Here is a 13,459-nt window from a genome sequence, read left to right as displayed (position 1 = left end):
TCTTGGTGCACGGTGGGTTGGAAGACAAGCTCGCTGTAAAGGGTTACACCGATGCTAGTTTTCAGACAGATCCGGACGACTATAGATCGCAGTCTGGATATGTTTTGTGCTTGAATGGAGGCGATGTTAGATGGAAGAGTTCTAGGCAAGCGACAGTTGCAGATTGTACTACAGAAGCTGAGTATATTGCAGCGTCGAACGCAACAAAGGAAGCTGTTTGGATCAGAAAGTTTGTTGGCGACTTGGGTGTCATTCCTAGTGCTGATAGCCCTATTGCTCTGTATTGTGACAACAATGGAGCAATCGCACAAGCGAAAGAACCTAGGTCCCATCAACGATCCAAACACATACTCAGACGAATTTTAAAATCAGAATTTTATATATATAGATTTATAAATTTTTTATTGTAAATTTTGTGTAAATAGATATAGAATATAGAATATTTATTTGATAAAATGAAAATTTATGTTTTATTGGTTTCTATTGTAATGTAAAATCATATATATTAGTTTCTATTATAATACTGATTGAATGTTTTTATTATTTAATTTATTGTAAATTGTAAGCACAAATTATATATAGGTTATGGATTAATTATCTTAATGGAAATATTGTTTAAATAGATATATAATTAGGTTATGGAAATTGTGTTTAAATATATATAGAATATAAAATATTTATTTGATAAGGAAAAATATATTTTTTTATTGTTATGTAATATATATATATACATTAGTTTTTATTATAATGTTTGAATGTTTTTTATTATTTATTTTATTATAAACTATAGTGACAAATTATATATAGATATAGATATTTTAATTGCACAATAAAAATTACAAAATGATGAGATGGAAGATGATGTGGCTTTAGCAAGCAATTGAAATGTCAAATGACCAATAAAATTTGAGACATTTGATAAGTTGGATGTTTAGGTGGCTTTATCAGAACTTTTTGAACTTCTTTATTAATATATATATATATATATTTAATATTTTTATAATTTCTCCAATAAAATTTTTAAACGAAAACAATTATCTTTTTTATGTACAAATTATTATCTAAAAATGATCTTACTCTATAAAATACTAAAATTTGAAGTTTTCATACATTTCTCTTCATTTTTTTTCCGAAGATCAGTTTTTTTCTCATGCGCCAAAATCATTATAACTTGAAAACGTTCCAAATTATTGATGTTAGTTCTATCGGTTTATCGAAAATCACTACAAATATTCATAAAAAAAAAGGAAAATCACTATAAATATATATATTACTAATAATTATGATTTTTTTAATAAAAAAAAGAGTAAATCAATCAAATCCTGTGAGACTGATGGTTACTTTTTAGACCGCCATCATTACTAGTTTTCGCATAAAATGCTGTGTTTTAGCTGAAGCTTTACTCTTCTGGTCTAAGATTTCCCCATACAGAAACAGAGAACGAAGAAGAAGAAATACACAGGTTGGTGACATTCTTCTTCCGACAGTGATTTTGTCAACAGCCGTTGGTTTTTTGTTCTTTGAGAACTTTCTCCACGACTGGTCGCTTGTTCGTCGTTGGGAGACTTTAGACATTCTTCCATTTCAGAATATGGTGTAAACGGAAGTAGTTTGGTCTTATTTTGTTTCGTTGGTGTAGCTTTGGTGTTAAACTATGAGGATAAATGAAAAAGATCAAAACTTTTGGTGTTTTGTGTAAACAAAAATCGAATTTTTTTTTAAAAAAAAAGTATGACATGAGGATCATAAAGTTTTTTTTTTTTTTGGTTGAAGAGGATCATAAAGTTTCTAAAAGGTTGAAGAAACTTTCTCTCTTGGGTGGATATTTTTTCAGACTCTTTGTTCCTCGTTTCCCGAGAAAAAATCGAGGCCTTTTACTTCATAATGTCAATGAAAAATGCAATCTTTGGTGTTCTGTTTCGAGTTCTTGTTTTGTTTTATTGTCGAAAAAATTGTGTGGGTTTTGTTTCATCTCACGTTTCCTGTTTTTCTGGGTCATATAGGTTGTCTAAAGATAAATTCCATGTTTCTGTTTTTTATTTTTCAATCTAAGGCACCATATCTCTAACATCAATGCCTTGTGTTTCTTTAGCTACTGTGTTGAATGTCAGCGCTGCTTTGTGTTTCTTTCATTTTGTCGAAGCCAAAACGTACACGAGGTTGTCTTGAATGACAAATTGATATCTACAATTTTACAGGTTTGTCAGCGGCCACATTCAGAGCGTTGTTTCTCCGAGTTATAGATAGAATGGTACTTAAAGATTTCTTGTTCCTGATTTCTATATACGTTACGATTGGTACTTCAAAAAAAAAAAAAGGATTGATGATTCAAACTAATTTGGAGGAATTTTTAAAAGAGAGAGTAAAATCCTTGTATGCGGCAGCAGGAGGCTGGCTATTCAACTTCTCCTGGTATGAAGATGAACTACTTAGTGGAGATGGGCTTCTCTCATGAGATGGTTGCTAGAGCTATCAAGGAAACTGGTGAGGTTTATTCTCTTAGATTTGTTCATGATATCATCATACTGATTATTGATAATTACATAGGTGTAGATGCGGAAACTGGTGCAATTCTTGATACCCTCTTCAAGTATTCGGTGAGCTCACTGTGTAATATTCGGATTCTTGATAATTATACAGGTGGAGTTTCATTTCCTTCTTTTCTTTTCTTTTTTTGGGAAGGGGAACACTGAGACAGGTTCTTCTTCCAAGTCCAAGGCCATTGATGATAGTGTTGAGAAACAAGTGTGCAAAGCTATCCAGAAAAAAGGTAACTGCATATCACTTTTCTCTCAAGTGAGAGACTTGACAAAGATTTCTAACTCATTCACACCATCATTTAGGAGAAGACGACATAGAGGCAACATGCAATGTAAATGTACTCCCTAGTTATTCGGTAAGTTATGTTGCCGTCCAAGATGTTTTGTTTTTGCACGTCAGTGATATTCAAGTTATACGATCTCTTTGTAGGATGATGAGAAATCACGTAAAGCATCGGAAGTTTGTGAGATTGATTGGTCGTCAGATGATGATGATGATGAGGACGACGACCCTTTTGAGAATTCTTCGAATGGGGAGGTATTTTATGTGGTTTCGTGTCTCGGAAGCAAATTATATGAATGCATTCATATATTATATAATTTACAACATGTTAGGATGTAAGTGTTGGTTATTTGGTTCAAGTCTTTGGTTCAAAGTATCGGTTATTTCGGAAGTTACAGAAGAAGTTATTGAATCAGTTTTATGTCGTTTTTTAGTGGTTTAGTAACCATTAATTTGTGTATAAAAGGAAGAGTAGAAGACTGTATATGGTATTGCAGATTTCTTTGTCTGTAATCCTATTCGGTTTCATTACCGAATAGATGTGTGTACGTAAAGTGTATATGTATTGTTTTTTTTTAATCAGATAATAAAACAGTTGTTGCAGATATGTTTTATTGCAGATTTATGAGAAAATAACAGTGGTATCAGAGCAAAAATGATCTTACGGGATCTGTGGTGTTTCGTTTGGACGCCGTGGTGGAGATGGAGGATTCCGGCCAGTGGTTACAGTGACGAACAGAAGAAGAAGATGAAGATATGGGTGTTGTCGGATCTGTCGGCATCAGAAAACGAAATGGCGGAGATAAGTTCGGGGCTCAAGGCTCGAGCCAGATTCGGGTCTGGATCCGATCATTGACGCGGTGATTTGGGCGAGCATGGGTTTCGCGTAACCAAGATTAATTTGGATTCAGATTATGAAGACAAATATCAAAACTGGGAAGGAGTTTGGTTGGTGTGTCAAACGCTGCGGAGCCATGCGGCGGAGATGGCGGTTTCAAGGGAAACAATTATCGAAGGGATTTTGAAAGATACATGCAATGGTCAAAGTGATATTGAAAGACCATGTGTATTGTGTCGAAAACCTGTAGTTACAAATACTACAGACTGATTTACTGAGTTTACTCAGTGTATGGTAAATTTTTCAGGAAGTCTCACGTACTAGTGATGGTGCCCATGAGAAAGGGAACCGAGATTACAGATCGAGCGAGACTTTGATTGAGGAGGAGTGTGTCGTGCTCCGACCATGAAGACAGCGTTGAAACTTCAAGAAAGGAAGCGAAAAAGATTGATGTAAGGTTGATATGGGTTTATGCCTCAATTAGGTAAACCCGAAAGTTGCGTATCCGAGAAGGGGCAAATGTGCACTCGGAAAACGCATTTGAGATCTCGAGATGGGGCAGTTCTGCACTCGGGAGAAAAAGGCCATTGCTACGAAGGAAGGAATATGCATCGAAGTCTAATCTAGACGAAGGTTTATGATGTTTACAAGACATTGAACCAAGGAGGAGTTTGTTGGTTATTTGGTTCAAGTCTTTGGTTCAAAGTATCGGTTATTTCGGAAGTTACAGAAGAAGTTATTGAATCAGTTTTATGTCGTTTTTTAGTGGTTTAGTAACCATTAATTTGTGTATAAAAGGAAGAGTAGAAGACTGTATATGGTATTGCAGATTTCTTTGTCTGTAATCCTATTCGGTTTCATTACCGAATAGATGTGTGTACGTAAAGTGTATATGTATTGTTTTTTTTAATCAGATAATAAAACAGTTGTTGCAGATATGTTTTATTGCAGATTTATGAGAAAATAACAGTAAGTTGCATATCTGAAGACACAAAACTGAGTTGGTTGATGAGCATGGGTTTCACAAAGGAAGATGTTTCTACTGCCATACACAGATGCGGTAATAAGTATTCTTTTTGGCAGTTGAAGAATTTCTTCTCCATGTTTCTTACAAAGTTTAACGTTATGGCCTCAGTTTGTGTGTTAGGCTAAACTTTGTGGTTTTGTGTATCTATTCCTTTTCTTAATAGATCTTTAACTTCTCCATGTCTCTCTTGGTTATTGTTTCAGGAGAAAATGCTCAGATTGACGTCTTGGCAGATTTCATCTTCGCTTTTCAGTTGGCAAGGCAATCTGCCGAGTTTTTCGTAGAGCCTAATGAAGAGAAGGTATACCTATCGTTAACAAATCTGGACTTGCTTCCACTGTGATTAAAGTTGGAGAAATTACCGTAGAGACAATAACTTTGTATGATATTATGAATGCTGAAGCCAATTAAGCAACAGAACTTAAAAAAAAAAAAAAATTAAAAAAAAAAAAAAAAAAAAAACTGGTTTCTAAAGAACTTATAGCACTTAACTTTTTACTCATAACACTTGTAAAATTTTGGCAATAAACTACGTAATAAATTTCTTTGAGCCCTTAAATTGCATTTGATCTGAAATTTAAGTTCTTTAGATACCAGCTTGTAAGACTTTAGTGCTAGAGTCTCCTTGATGAAATATTATGCATGTTCCCTATGGCTCTTTCTCCTTTATCTCTGCATAAATATTCCAACACTTTTATGCATGAGTTGATTGAATAGGGTACTTTTATGTTTAGTGCTTCAGATATTACATAATTTTTTCATTCTGTTGCGTGTTCATGTAAATTCACGGTTTTGATTCACTTTGAGCACTTTGCAGCCTATATCTTGCACAAAAAAAAGACGTGCATCGGAATATGGAACTGCGAGGGGGAAAAAACAGAGGTGTGGTCTGCCAAACCCGATGATAGGATTTGGGCTTCCTAATGAGCCCGGGGGGTTGGTGTCACAGAGAACGCTTCCAGAGGCAGCTCGTGGTCCGCCTTATTTCTACCTTGAGAGCATTGCATTTGCTCCAAAGGGTGTTTGGGAAACCATGTCGAACAATCTATATGAAGTGGAGCCGGAGTTTGTTGATTCTAAGTATTTCTGCGCTGCTGCAAGAAAGAGGGGTTATATCCACAATCTCCCTATATGCAACAGGTTTCAGCTCCACCCTCCACCTAAACATGCTATCCTCGAGGCTTTCCCGTTGTACAAGAGATGGTGGCCAGTCTGGGACACAAGGACCAAGTTTAACTGCTTGCGGACAAATATGGTCAGCGCACAACTCACGGAGATGATATGTAAGTCACTCGATAATCACGATGGAGATCCACCTATAGATGTGCAGAAGTTTGTTATTGACAATTGTAGAAGGTGGAACCTCGTTTGGGTTGGGAGGAACAAAGTGGCCCCACTTGAGCCGGATGAGATGGAGACTCTTCTTGGTTTCCCAAAGAATCATACTCGAGGTGGTGGTAGTTGCGTGACAGGACGCATCAATTCTCTTGGCAATGCATTCCAGGTATGGCACTGTAATATACACATGATGAACTGCACATATTGATGCCATGCAGGAAAGTTTAGTATTTTAAGAATCTGCTGTAAAATTCACATGGAAGAAAGGAATCATATTCTCAAATGATTTCAGGTTGACACTGTGGCTTATCATCTCTCTGTGCTAAAGGATTTGTACCCGGATGGAATCAAAGTCCTCTCGCTCTTCTCGGGCATTGGTGGGGCAGAAGTGGTGCTTCATCGCCTCCAAATCCCAATGAAGATTGTTGTCTCGGTTGAGAAGTCATCGATGAATCAGGGCATCCTGAGAAGCTTCTGGGAGCAGACAAACCAGAAGGACACTCTAATTCAGTTTGGAGATGTGAAGGATCTGACAAAGGACAAGATAGAAGAGCTCATGGATCGCTTTGGTGGATTTGACCTCATCATCGGTGGCAGCCCCGGCAACAACCTGTCTGGGCATAACCGAATAAGTCGGGATGGATTAGAGGGCGAAGAATCATCCTTGTTCTTCGATTATTGCAGGATTCTAGACGTGGTTCGCCACAAAGCAAAGACGATTCAATTCTGATGTGGTGTTTCCCTTGTCAATGTTTTTGTTGGTGTGGCTAATATTTTTGCTTTAAAGGGTTAAGATCAATCTGTTCATATGGCAGAAAAGGGAACACTATGCTTTTGGGACAAAACCAAAGGATGGATACTTTTAGCATATTATAACTCAGAGACTAACTGTTTATCTGTCTTCCTTTCTTGCTTGCATGAGTCGCTGTTGTGTGTCACGAGGCAGCTAGTTGTTTGGATTTACTTTTCTTTATTTGAAAACACGAAAATAGGATTTTGTTTTTAGTTTAATATTGTATAGAGATATAAACGGGCAAATTGCTCAAACGCCGTCTTCGAGTCGCAATAAATATCTACCGTACACTCAAAAACTATAATGAATTAGCAAATGTCAAGTTTAACCCTCATTGATCAGAAAAGTCATATTTACCTTTAGTGAATGTAAACGTGCGAACGAAAACGTGTATGTGCAGGAGATAAACAAAGAAAAAAGATCAACAGTGCATGTTACAAAAAAGACAAAAAACTATAAAATATAAAGATAATCGCATATAAATACTTGAATTTTTACAATATTTCTAAATAAATATCTGAATTATAAAATTCTCAAATCAATACCTAAACTTTTTAAAACTTCCATATAAATATCCAAATTTTTAAAATTTTTTCAAATATAACGATTTTTGTTGACGACGTTAATCGACGAAGTAATCAGATTCCGTGTGACGCCGGTAACCTGTATCCCACAATATGAATTGCGTCACATGGACGATTAAAATAAAAACACAATTCCAAAATTCTGCAGGAATTTAAAATTTTTCTTTTACAGAGTTAATAGAAGAAAAATATTCATACATACTATATGATACATTATTTCAGTTATAATTATTACAAAACGTAAAAGTCTACCACCGATATAACACCAAACCATTTTCCAAAAGTATAAGTGTATCATAAGTACGTAATTATATATAATCAGTACGTGACAGGCTACCTAGGTCTCCGACATCCGATCCGTGGCTACTGCTGCTCCCGACCTCATACGTTGCGTAACAACGTCCTAAACTAATTGCTTAGAGAGTGAATTCGGACGTAACCCGGAGTTCTATTCTCATAGAATCAGGGAAAGCAATACATATATATATGCTAATAATCTAATAAACATGAATCGAAACATAGAATCACATGAATCATATATGCAATTCGCAATCAAATCCGTACGACAAGTCACAGGACGTAATCCGTCAAATCGTCTCTACGCGCCTCATGCGTAGGTAATACTCCCCATCTCTCTCCTCGAAATCCATCTACACCACAATCACCCGGATCCGACATAATTATATTTTTTTTCCACCCGAACACCTCATCCCACCCTAGCATCGATGGTACCTCTCGATACTAGACGTGTCACCTCGCTCTGGCATTGATGTCGCCTCTCAATACCAGAGTTCACCAGACGTCGGCTACAACTGACGCCATCGACTATAACGAGAGAGCCAGTCACTGCAACTCCCCCTTGCCGACCATCCGCCGCGGAAATACTTGTGAGATTCATGCCCGAACCTGACAGAGTAAGTCCGTACCATCTCCTGGGGAGATCCCAATCTACCCGAATCTCAGGTATATGTAATACCTCATCCTCTGGAGAATCATATCTCGGAATCTGCTCCGTCGCTAGCGGATATATTGGCACGGTTACCAAGAACTGTATTTCCTTATTACGCAGTAGTACTGACTACAATCGGCTATCTACGCAAGTAAGTGGGATGCCCATAACTGTCTTATCGTTCCAACGTTGGCGTGATTATGTCGCTGCCTCAATCACAATCGTATCCCATATGGGTGGCATCCGACCCAGATCGGATGTCCCATGGATAGAACGCAATTTCGCACTCATCATGCTTTCAATCACACACATCAATTTCTACAATCACGCGCTAGACATTAATTCGAACCCTTTAGAATTAATGTTAACGCCATGCCAGCTACCCAATCACACGCATTTATATAGTTTATTTACTATACATGCATTTCTACTTGCGTAGTCCTTTAATTATCTTTATAATCATTTATAGACTTCTTTTTAGTCTATCAAGTTAAATTCCGAGTTGTTGTAACAACCCAGTTTTTCAAAAAAAAAATAAAGTTCTGGACTGTCGGGTCCAGAGACCCCAGAATGGACGGACCACGACTAGACTGGAACGGACGGACCAGGCATTCCCGGAACGGACGGACTGGACTGTTGGCAGTGATAAAAGTCACGATTTTCGTCCGGATCTGGCTGAAAACGATGTTTACCCACCAATCTTCGACAAAAATCCCGATTTTTCAACCCAAGGGACCCAAAGACGCAATCATTCTGGTCTTGGTCCGGAATTTTCGTCACAAATCGCCCTAAAATCCAAATTCTTCCTTAACCATTCTCTCTCTTCATTCTCTCTAACTTCAACCCCGAAATTCTCTATCAAAACCGAAGGATTCGCACCCAATTCGGCTTCAACAAACCAAGAGGAGCATCACCAATCTTCCTATCCGTTATCCAGAACACGAGATTAACCCGATGCGAGTGAATTCGAGTTTAATTCAGAAGTTTATTGACACGGGGTTTTAAGTTTTTGAGTGGTTCGTGCAAAATTGATGTTTGATTCGTGCTCAACTTGAGATTTTATGAGTTTTAGTGTATTACCCATAGTGAATCGTGCATGTTTGAGTGTTTTTGATGAAATCCTTGGGTCTGGACAAAGTAGACCCTCGGGTCTGAACAACCCAGACCCTCGGGTCTAGACAAAGCAGACCCTCGGGTCTAGATCAAACATCATACCGAGACCTAAACTTGCCTAGACCGATCGGTCTAGTGTTTAGACCTGTGATAACCCGTTCCCGAAAATACAGAATAAGACAAAAAAAAATCGTGATCGAAACCCGAAGGATCGAGAACTGCGATCTAAAATCAAATCTCGAATAAAATTTTAAAATAATTTAGGAGCATAATAATCGCTTAAAAAAATAAAGTTCAGTTAAATTTTAAACTTTACTTGGAAGATAAGGAAGTCATTTTAACAATATTAAAAAACCTAAAAAAAAATTATAATATACTTATTTCTAAAACAAAAAAAAAACGACCATGATCACGTGAATATTTAGGATTGTATAAGTTATAACCAATACAATATAAAAAAAAATCTAACATAAATTATTTGTGTATAAAAGAAACAATATAATATATGTATATATAAAGATATATATAAATGTGTCTATGCAAGTGATGTACAAACAACGATATAGATAAACTAAATACAAAAATCCCAAATATATAAAACACACTATACATTCGTATGTGTATATGAAAAAAAAGGGGGTCTAAACATATAATTATATATATATATATATAAAGTTACGAATGTATGTATGTTATTTCAGGTTGTGCACAACTAAATACAATCCACCACAGAAAACATTAAAATGTGTATATAAAATTTAAACGAAACTTAAAAATAAAATGCTATCATAACAATAATCTTAGACTAAAACTGGACACTTTAACACACGATCGGACTTCTAATAAAAATAATAATTAAAATAAACGCCTCAAATATATATATATACATACACGCTCATGTGTAAATGTAAAGATATATGAACTAAAAGAAATATCTAATACTAATATACATATAATGTCACAAAGTATATAAATATAATTGAAATTAATGTTACTAACACTTTGCATAAAATACGCTAATCCAAATTTAAAGTTTGACACATATCTAGTCTAGTAATAGACTAATAATACCATCTATACGCACAAACTCCACCATTTGATTATCTTTTAATTTAATATTCTCCTAACCATTATTGCATATGAAATCGTAATCAATCTATCTTCTTCTTTCTTGCACAATTCTTCTCTCTATATGCAAATACCCACCGAGAGTTAATAGACCCAAAACCACCTTTCAATGTGATTTTTCGGCAAGGATATCCACACCCTCCGTTGTTTTTCACACCTCATCAACAAAACAACAAGGTATCTTCTTTTGAATCTCTTCTATCAAGAGGGATTTTTGAATCTTCAAATATTAATAGATGCATGTTGGTAAGGAAACCCATATATTAATTTAGATTATAATAAAGCTTACTAAAACATTTTTCTTTAAAAGATAACTCATATCTAAATATCAAACACCAAATATAAAAGTTCTGATTTTCAAACCTTCAAACTCCTTTGAAAACTTTATGCATATCTAAATTTATTTGGGTTTTAGTCATTTTAAAAGGGATATAAACCATTTCCAAAGTAAATTCCCTCTTCAAACGTCCATTGGATTTGTTTGAAGGAATAATCTGATTTTCTTTACTTTTTCTAAAGAAGTTCCTTGAACCCATATTTTGATTCCAAACTTATGACTCACGTCAAATGAAATGATCCAAAATTTTAAAACTAAACATGAGGTTTCAAAGGGAAACAATACCTACGAGTCAAACATAGCCAAACCTCTTTTATGATAATAATTATAAATCAGTTAATGATATAAAAACATGTCAATAGGTGGAAATAATTCAGAAGTGCAAAGAAGAATTATCATTAAGAGTTTGAGCAGAAAAATTTCAAGGTGAGTGAATTTGGATGTGGCTTTGAGAATTTTATTTTTATTGATTTTGGAGTTTGAGTGTTGTATGCATATTTGATGATTGATTCGGGTTAAATTTGTAAATTTAGTTGTCATTGTTTTGGAGTAGAAAATAACGTTCTGATATATTATTTATAATGTGGTCATGTATAAAATCGGTTTTTGTTATAGTTGTAAATTTGTAAGATAATTGGAAAAAAAAAGTTACAATAATGAATAGATAAATAAATAAAATTCAAATGATTATTTAAAAAGAAAATAATAATAAATAACAATAATAGAAATAGTATAACCGGTAAATATATGGGATGTAGAGTTTAAATTAAAACGGTAGAATTGCATGACGTTAACAATATACCGGATGGATCCGTATATTGTGAAACGTATGATTGTAGGCGGGTAATCTTATAAATAATAAAATGATGATTGCATTTACTGAAGTCTCCGATGTATATATGATAATCGATCCGGATCGATTGTCATACCGCGGTGACGTGTTTGTGATTGCGGCGATCTTCATATCGCGCCGCCGTTTTCTGATAAATGGTTATGGCATCTAGAGACTCACGCATTCGGGTTTGCGTGTGTCACTCGAATGCGTGACGAGGAAGTACGGTTCTTTGGCAACCGTGCCAACATTCCATTGGCCATGGAACGGACTTCGGGTTTGCGTGTGTCACCCGTTGATTGGCAAATAAACCTGAGACCCGGGTAGTTGCGTGTGTCCCCCGGCGAGGTGGTACGGATATACTCTGAAAGACTTGAGCTCGGGCCTGATGAGTATTTTCCGAGGCGGATGGTCGGCGAGAGGGAGTTAGCATAGAGCTGCTTCGCTTGGTAGTCGGCGGCATCGGGAATCGATGTCTGGAGTGGGTATGGGGATGATCGGTACCGAGAGCCGTGATATCGGTGACCGATGAGGAGTATGAAGATCACTTGAGGTCCTCACAAACGATTTTGCTTGGACTGATGCGCCTCGTGTTCGACACATGCATGAATGAGTTGTATTTACCGACGTATGAGATACATGTAGAGACGATTGACGGATTTGTTTGAGATTGTTGATTGACTGCACGATGTTTGACTTGATTGATATACCTCGTCGCATGTATACGTATATTATTGATTATATTGCTTGGCCGTTCTCAATAAAAATAGAAATCTCGGGTTACACCCAGATTCCTCCCTAAGCACATAGCTTAGGACGTTGTTACGCAACGTTTCAGGTCGAGAGCGACAATATTGGTTGAGGCAGACATGAGACCCTGTGACAGCTCGATTTCCAGATCATGTATAATTAGCTTTATCGCATTTCTCTTTCGAAAATAAAGAGTGGTATACTTTGAACTTTTGTATTATAGTTTTCGTATCACTCATATTATGTACGGGTATCTTTGCGTACGTATGTAAACGTACTTATTTATTTGATAATGTATTACGCTGTATTATAATTAAAATGAATGTTTTAAATTCCCGCTATTTTATATTCGAAATTTTACGGTTGTGATTTTTATTGTCCATGTGGCACGTCCTGTATGCGGGATGCAGGATACGGGTGTCACAAGACCGATCGGTCTGGACGAAAAATGAGTCTGGTCGGTCTGAGGCCAGACAGACCCAGAAAAAAAAAGTAACGGAACCTTAAAAATTCACCAGGTGAGAAAGTGAAAAACTAGACTAGTCGGACTTAATATCAACACGACTTAATACAGTGAAAAAGTGAAAATCTAAAATAAACCGAAAATACGGGTCAGACCGGACCCCACGTAGTCTGGACCCAAAATGAATAACAGGTAAGCTTAAAAACCACGGATTGAACCGAACTGGTTATCCGGACGGACCGGGACCAGATAGGTCAAACCGGAGGTATAATTCGGTAATTTAACTAGAAAGACTCAATGAAAATATACAAATGAATATAAAAGTCTACGCAAGCGGAAATGCATGTATAGTAAATAAAGTATATAAATGCGTGTGACTGGGGTAGCTGGCATGACGTTAACGTTAATTCGAAAGGGTTCGATTAACGTTTAACGCGTGATTGTAGAAAACGAACGTTTGTGATTGAATGCACTGATGTTTGCG

The 13,459-nt window shown here is 36.2% G+C and overlaps 1 protein-coding gene and 1 long non-coding RNA gene across 4 annotated transcripts; both read left to right on the top strand.

Moving 5' to 3' along the window:
- The first annotated feature begins 1,393 nt into the window (after nt 1-1,393).
- LOC104811318 (DNA (cytosine-5)-methyltransferase DRM2-like) lies at nt 1,394-6,883 on the top strand. Of its 3 annotated transcripts, none has more exons than XR_771428.1 (9): nt 1,394-1,462; nt 2,199-2,251; nt 2,385-2,484; nt 2,548-2,597; nt 2,683-2,770; nt 2,844-2,896; nt 2,971-3,078; nt 3,444-4,721; nt 4,892-4,979. XR_771428.1 is itself a non-coding variant. In XM_010537978.1 (4 exons), the coding sequence occupies exons 1-4, from the start codon at nt 4,670-4,672 to the stop codon at nt 6,754-6,756; spliced, it is 1,275 nt and encodes a 424-aa protein (XP_010536280.1). In that variant the 5' UTR covers nt 3,171-4,669; the 3' UTR covers nt 6,757-6,883. The 3 variants fall into 3 exon arrangements, 1 of the variants encoding a protein (XP_010536280.1); XR_771429.1 differs by having other exon boundaries at nt 3,428-4,721; XM_010537978.1 differs by lacking the exons at nt 1,394-1,462; nt 2,199-2,251; nt 2,385-2,484; ... (2 more) ...; nt 2,844-2,896; nt 2,971-3,078 and adding exons at nt 5,506-6,192; nt 6,319-6,883 and having other exon boundaries at nt 3,171-4,721; nt 4,892-4,989.
- Nucleotides 6,884-10,708: 3,825 nt separating this feature from the next.
- On the top strand, nt 10,709-12,795 carry LOC104811317. Its single transcript, XR_771427.1, has 3 exons — nt 10,709-10,770; nt 11,293-11,356; nt 12,601-12,795. It is a non-coding gene; the product is annotated as an uncharacterized LOC104811317 (long non-coding RNA).
- Nucleotides 12,796-13,459: the final 664 nt, after the last annotated feature.

This window comes from Tarenaya hassleriana, unplaced genomic scaffold (assembly GCF_000463585.1).
Source record: "Tarenaya hassleriana unplaced genomic scaffold, ASM46358v1 Cleome190, whole genome shotgun sequence".
Taxonomy (NCBI): Eukaryota; Viridiplantae; Streptophyta; class Magnoliopsida; order Brassicales; family Cleomaceae; genus Tarenaya; species Tarenaya hassleriana.
Note: the sequence above shows the minus strand (reverse complement) of the source record. Positions and strands in the feature narration are given on the sequence as shown.

What these genes read in the sequence shown, in the direction of transcription:
- LOC104811318 (XM_010537978.1), top strand. Translation starts at nt 4,670, where the DNA reads ATGAGCATGGGTTTCACAAAGGAAGATGTTTCTACTGCCATACACAGA. An exon ending in TACTGCCATACACAGATGCG is followed by an intron (nt 4,722 to 4,891) that starts GTAATAAGTATT and finishes TTATTGTTTCAG; the next exon opens with GAGAAAATGCTCAGATTGAC. An exon ending in TAGAGCCTAATGAAGAGAAG is followed by an intron (nt 4,990 to 5,505) that starts GTATACCTATCG and finishes AGCACTTTGCAG; the next exon opens with CCTATATCTTGCACAAAAAA.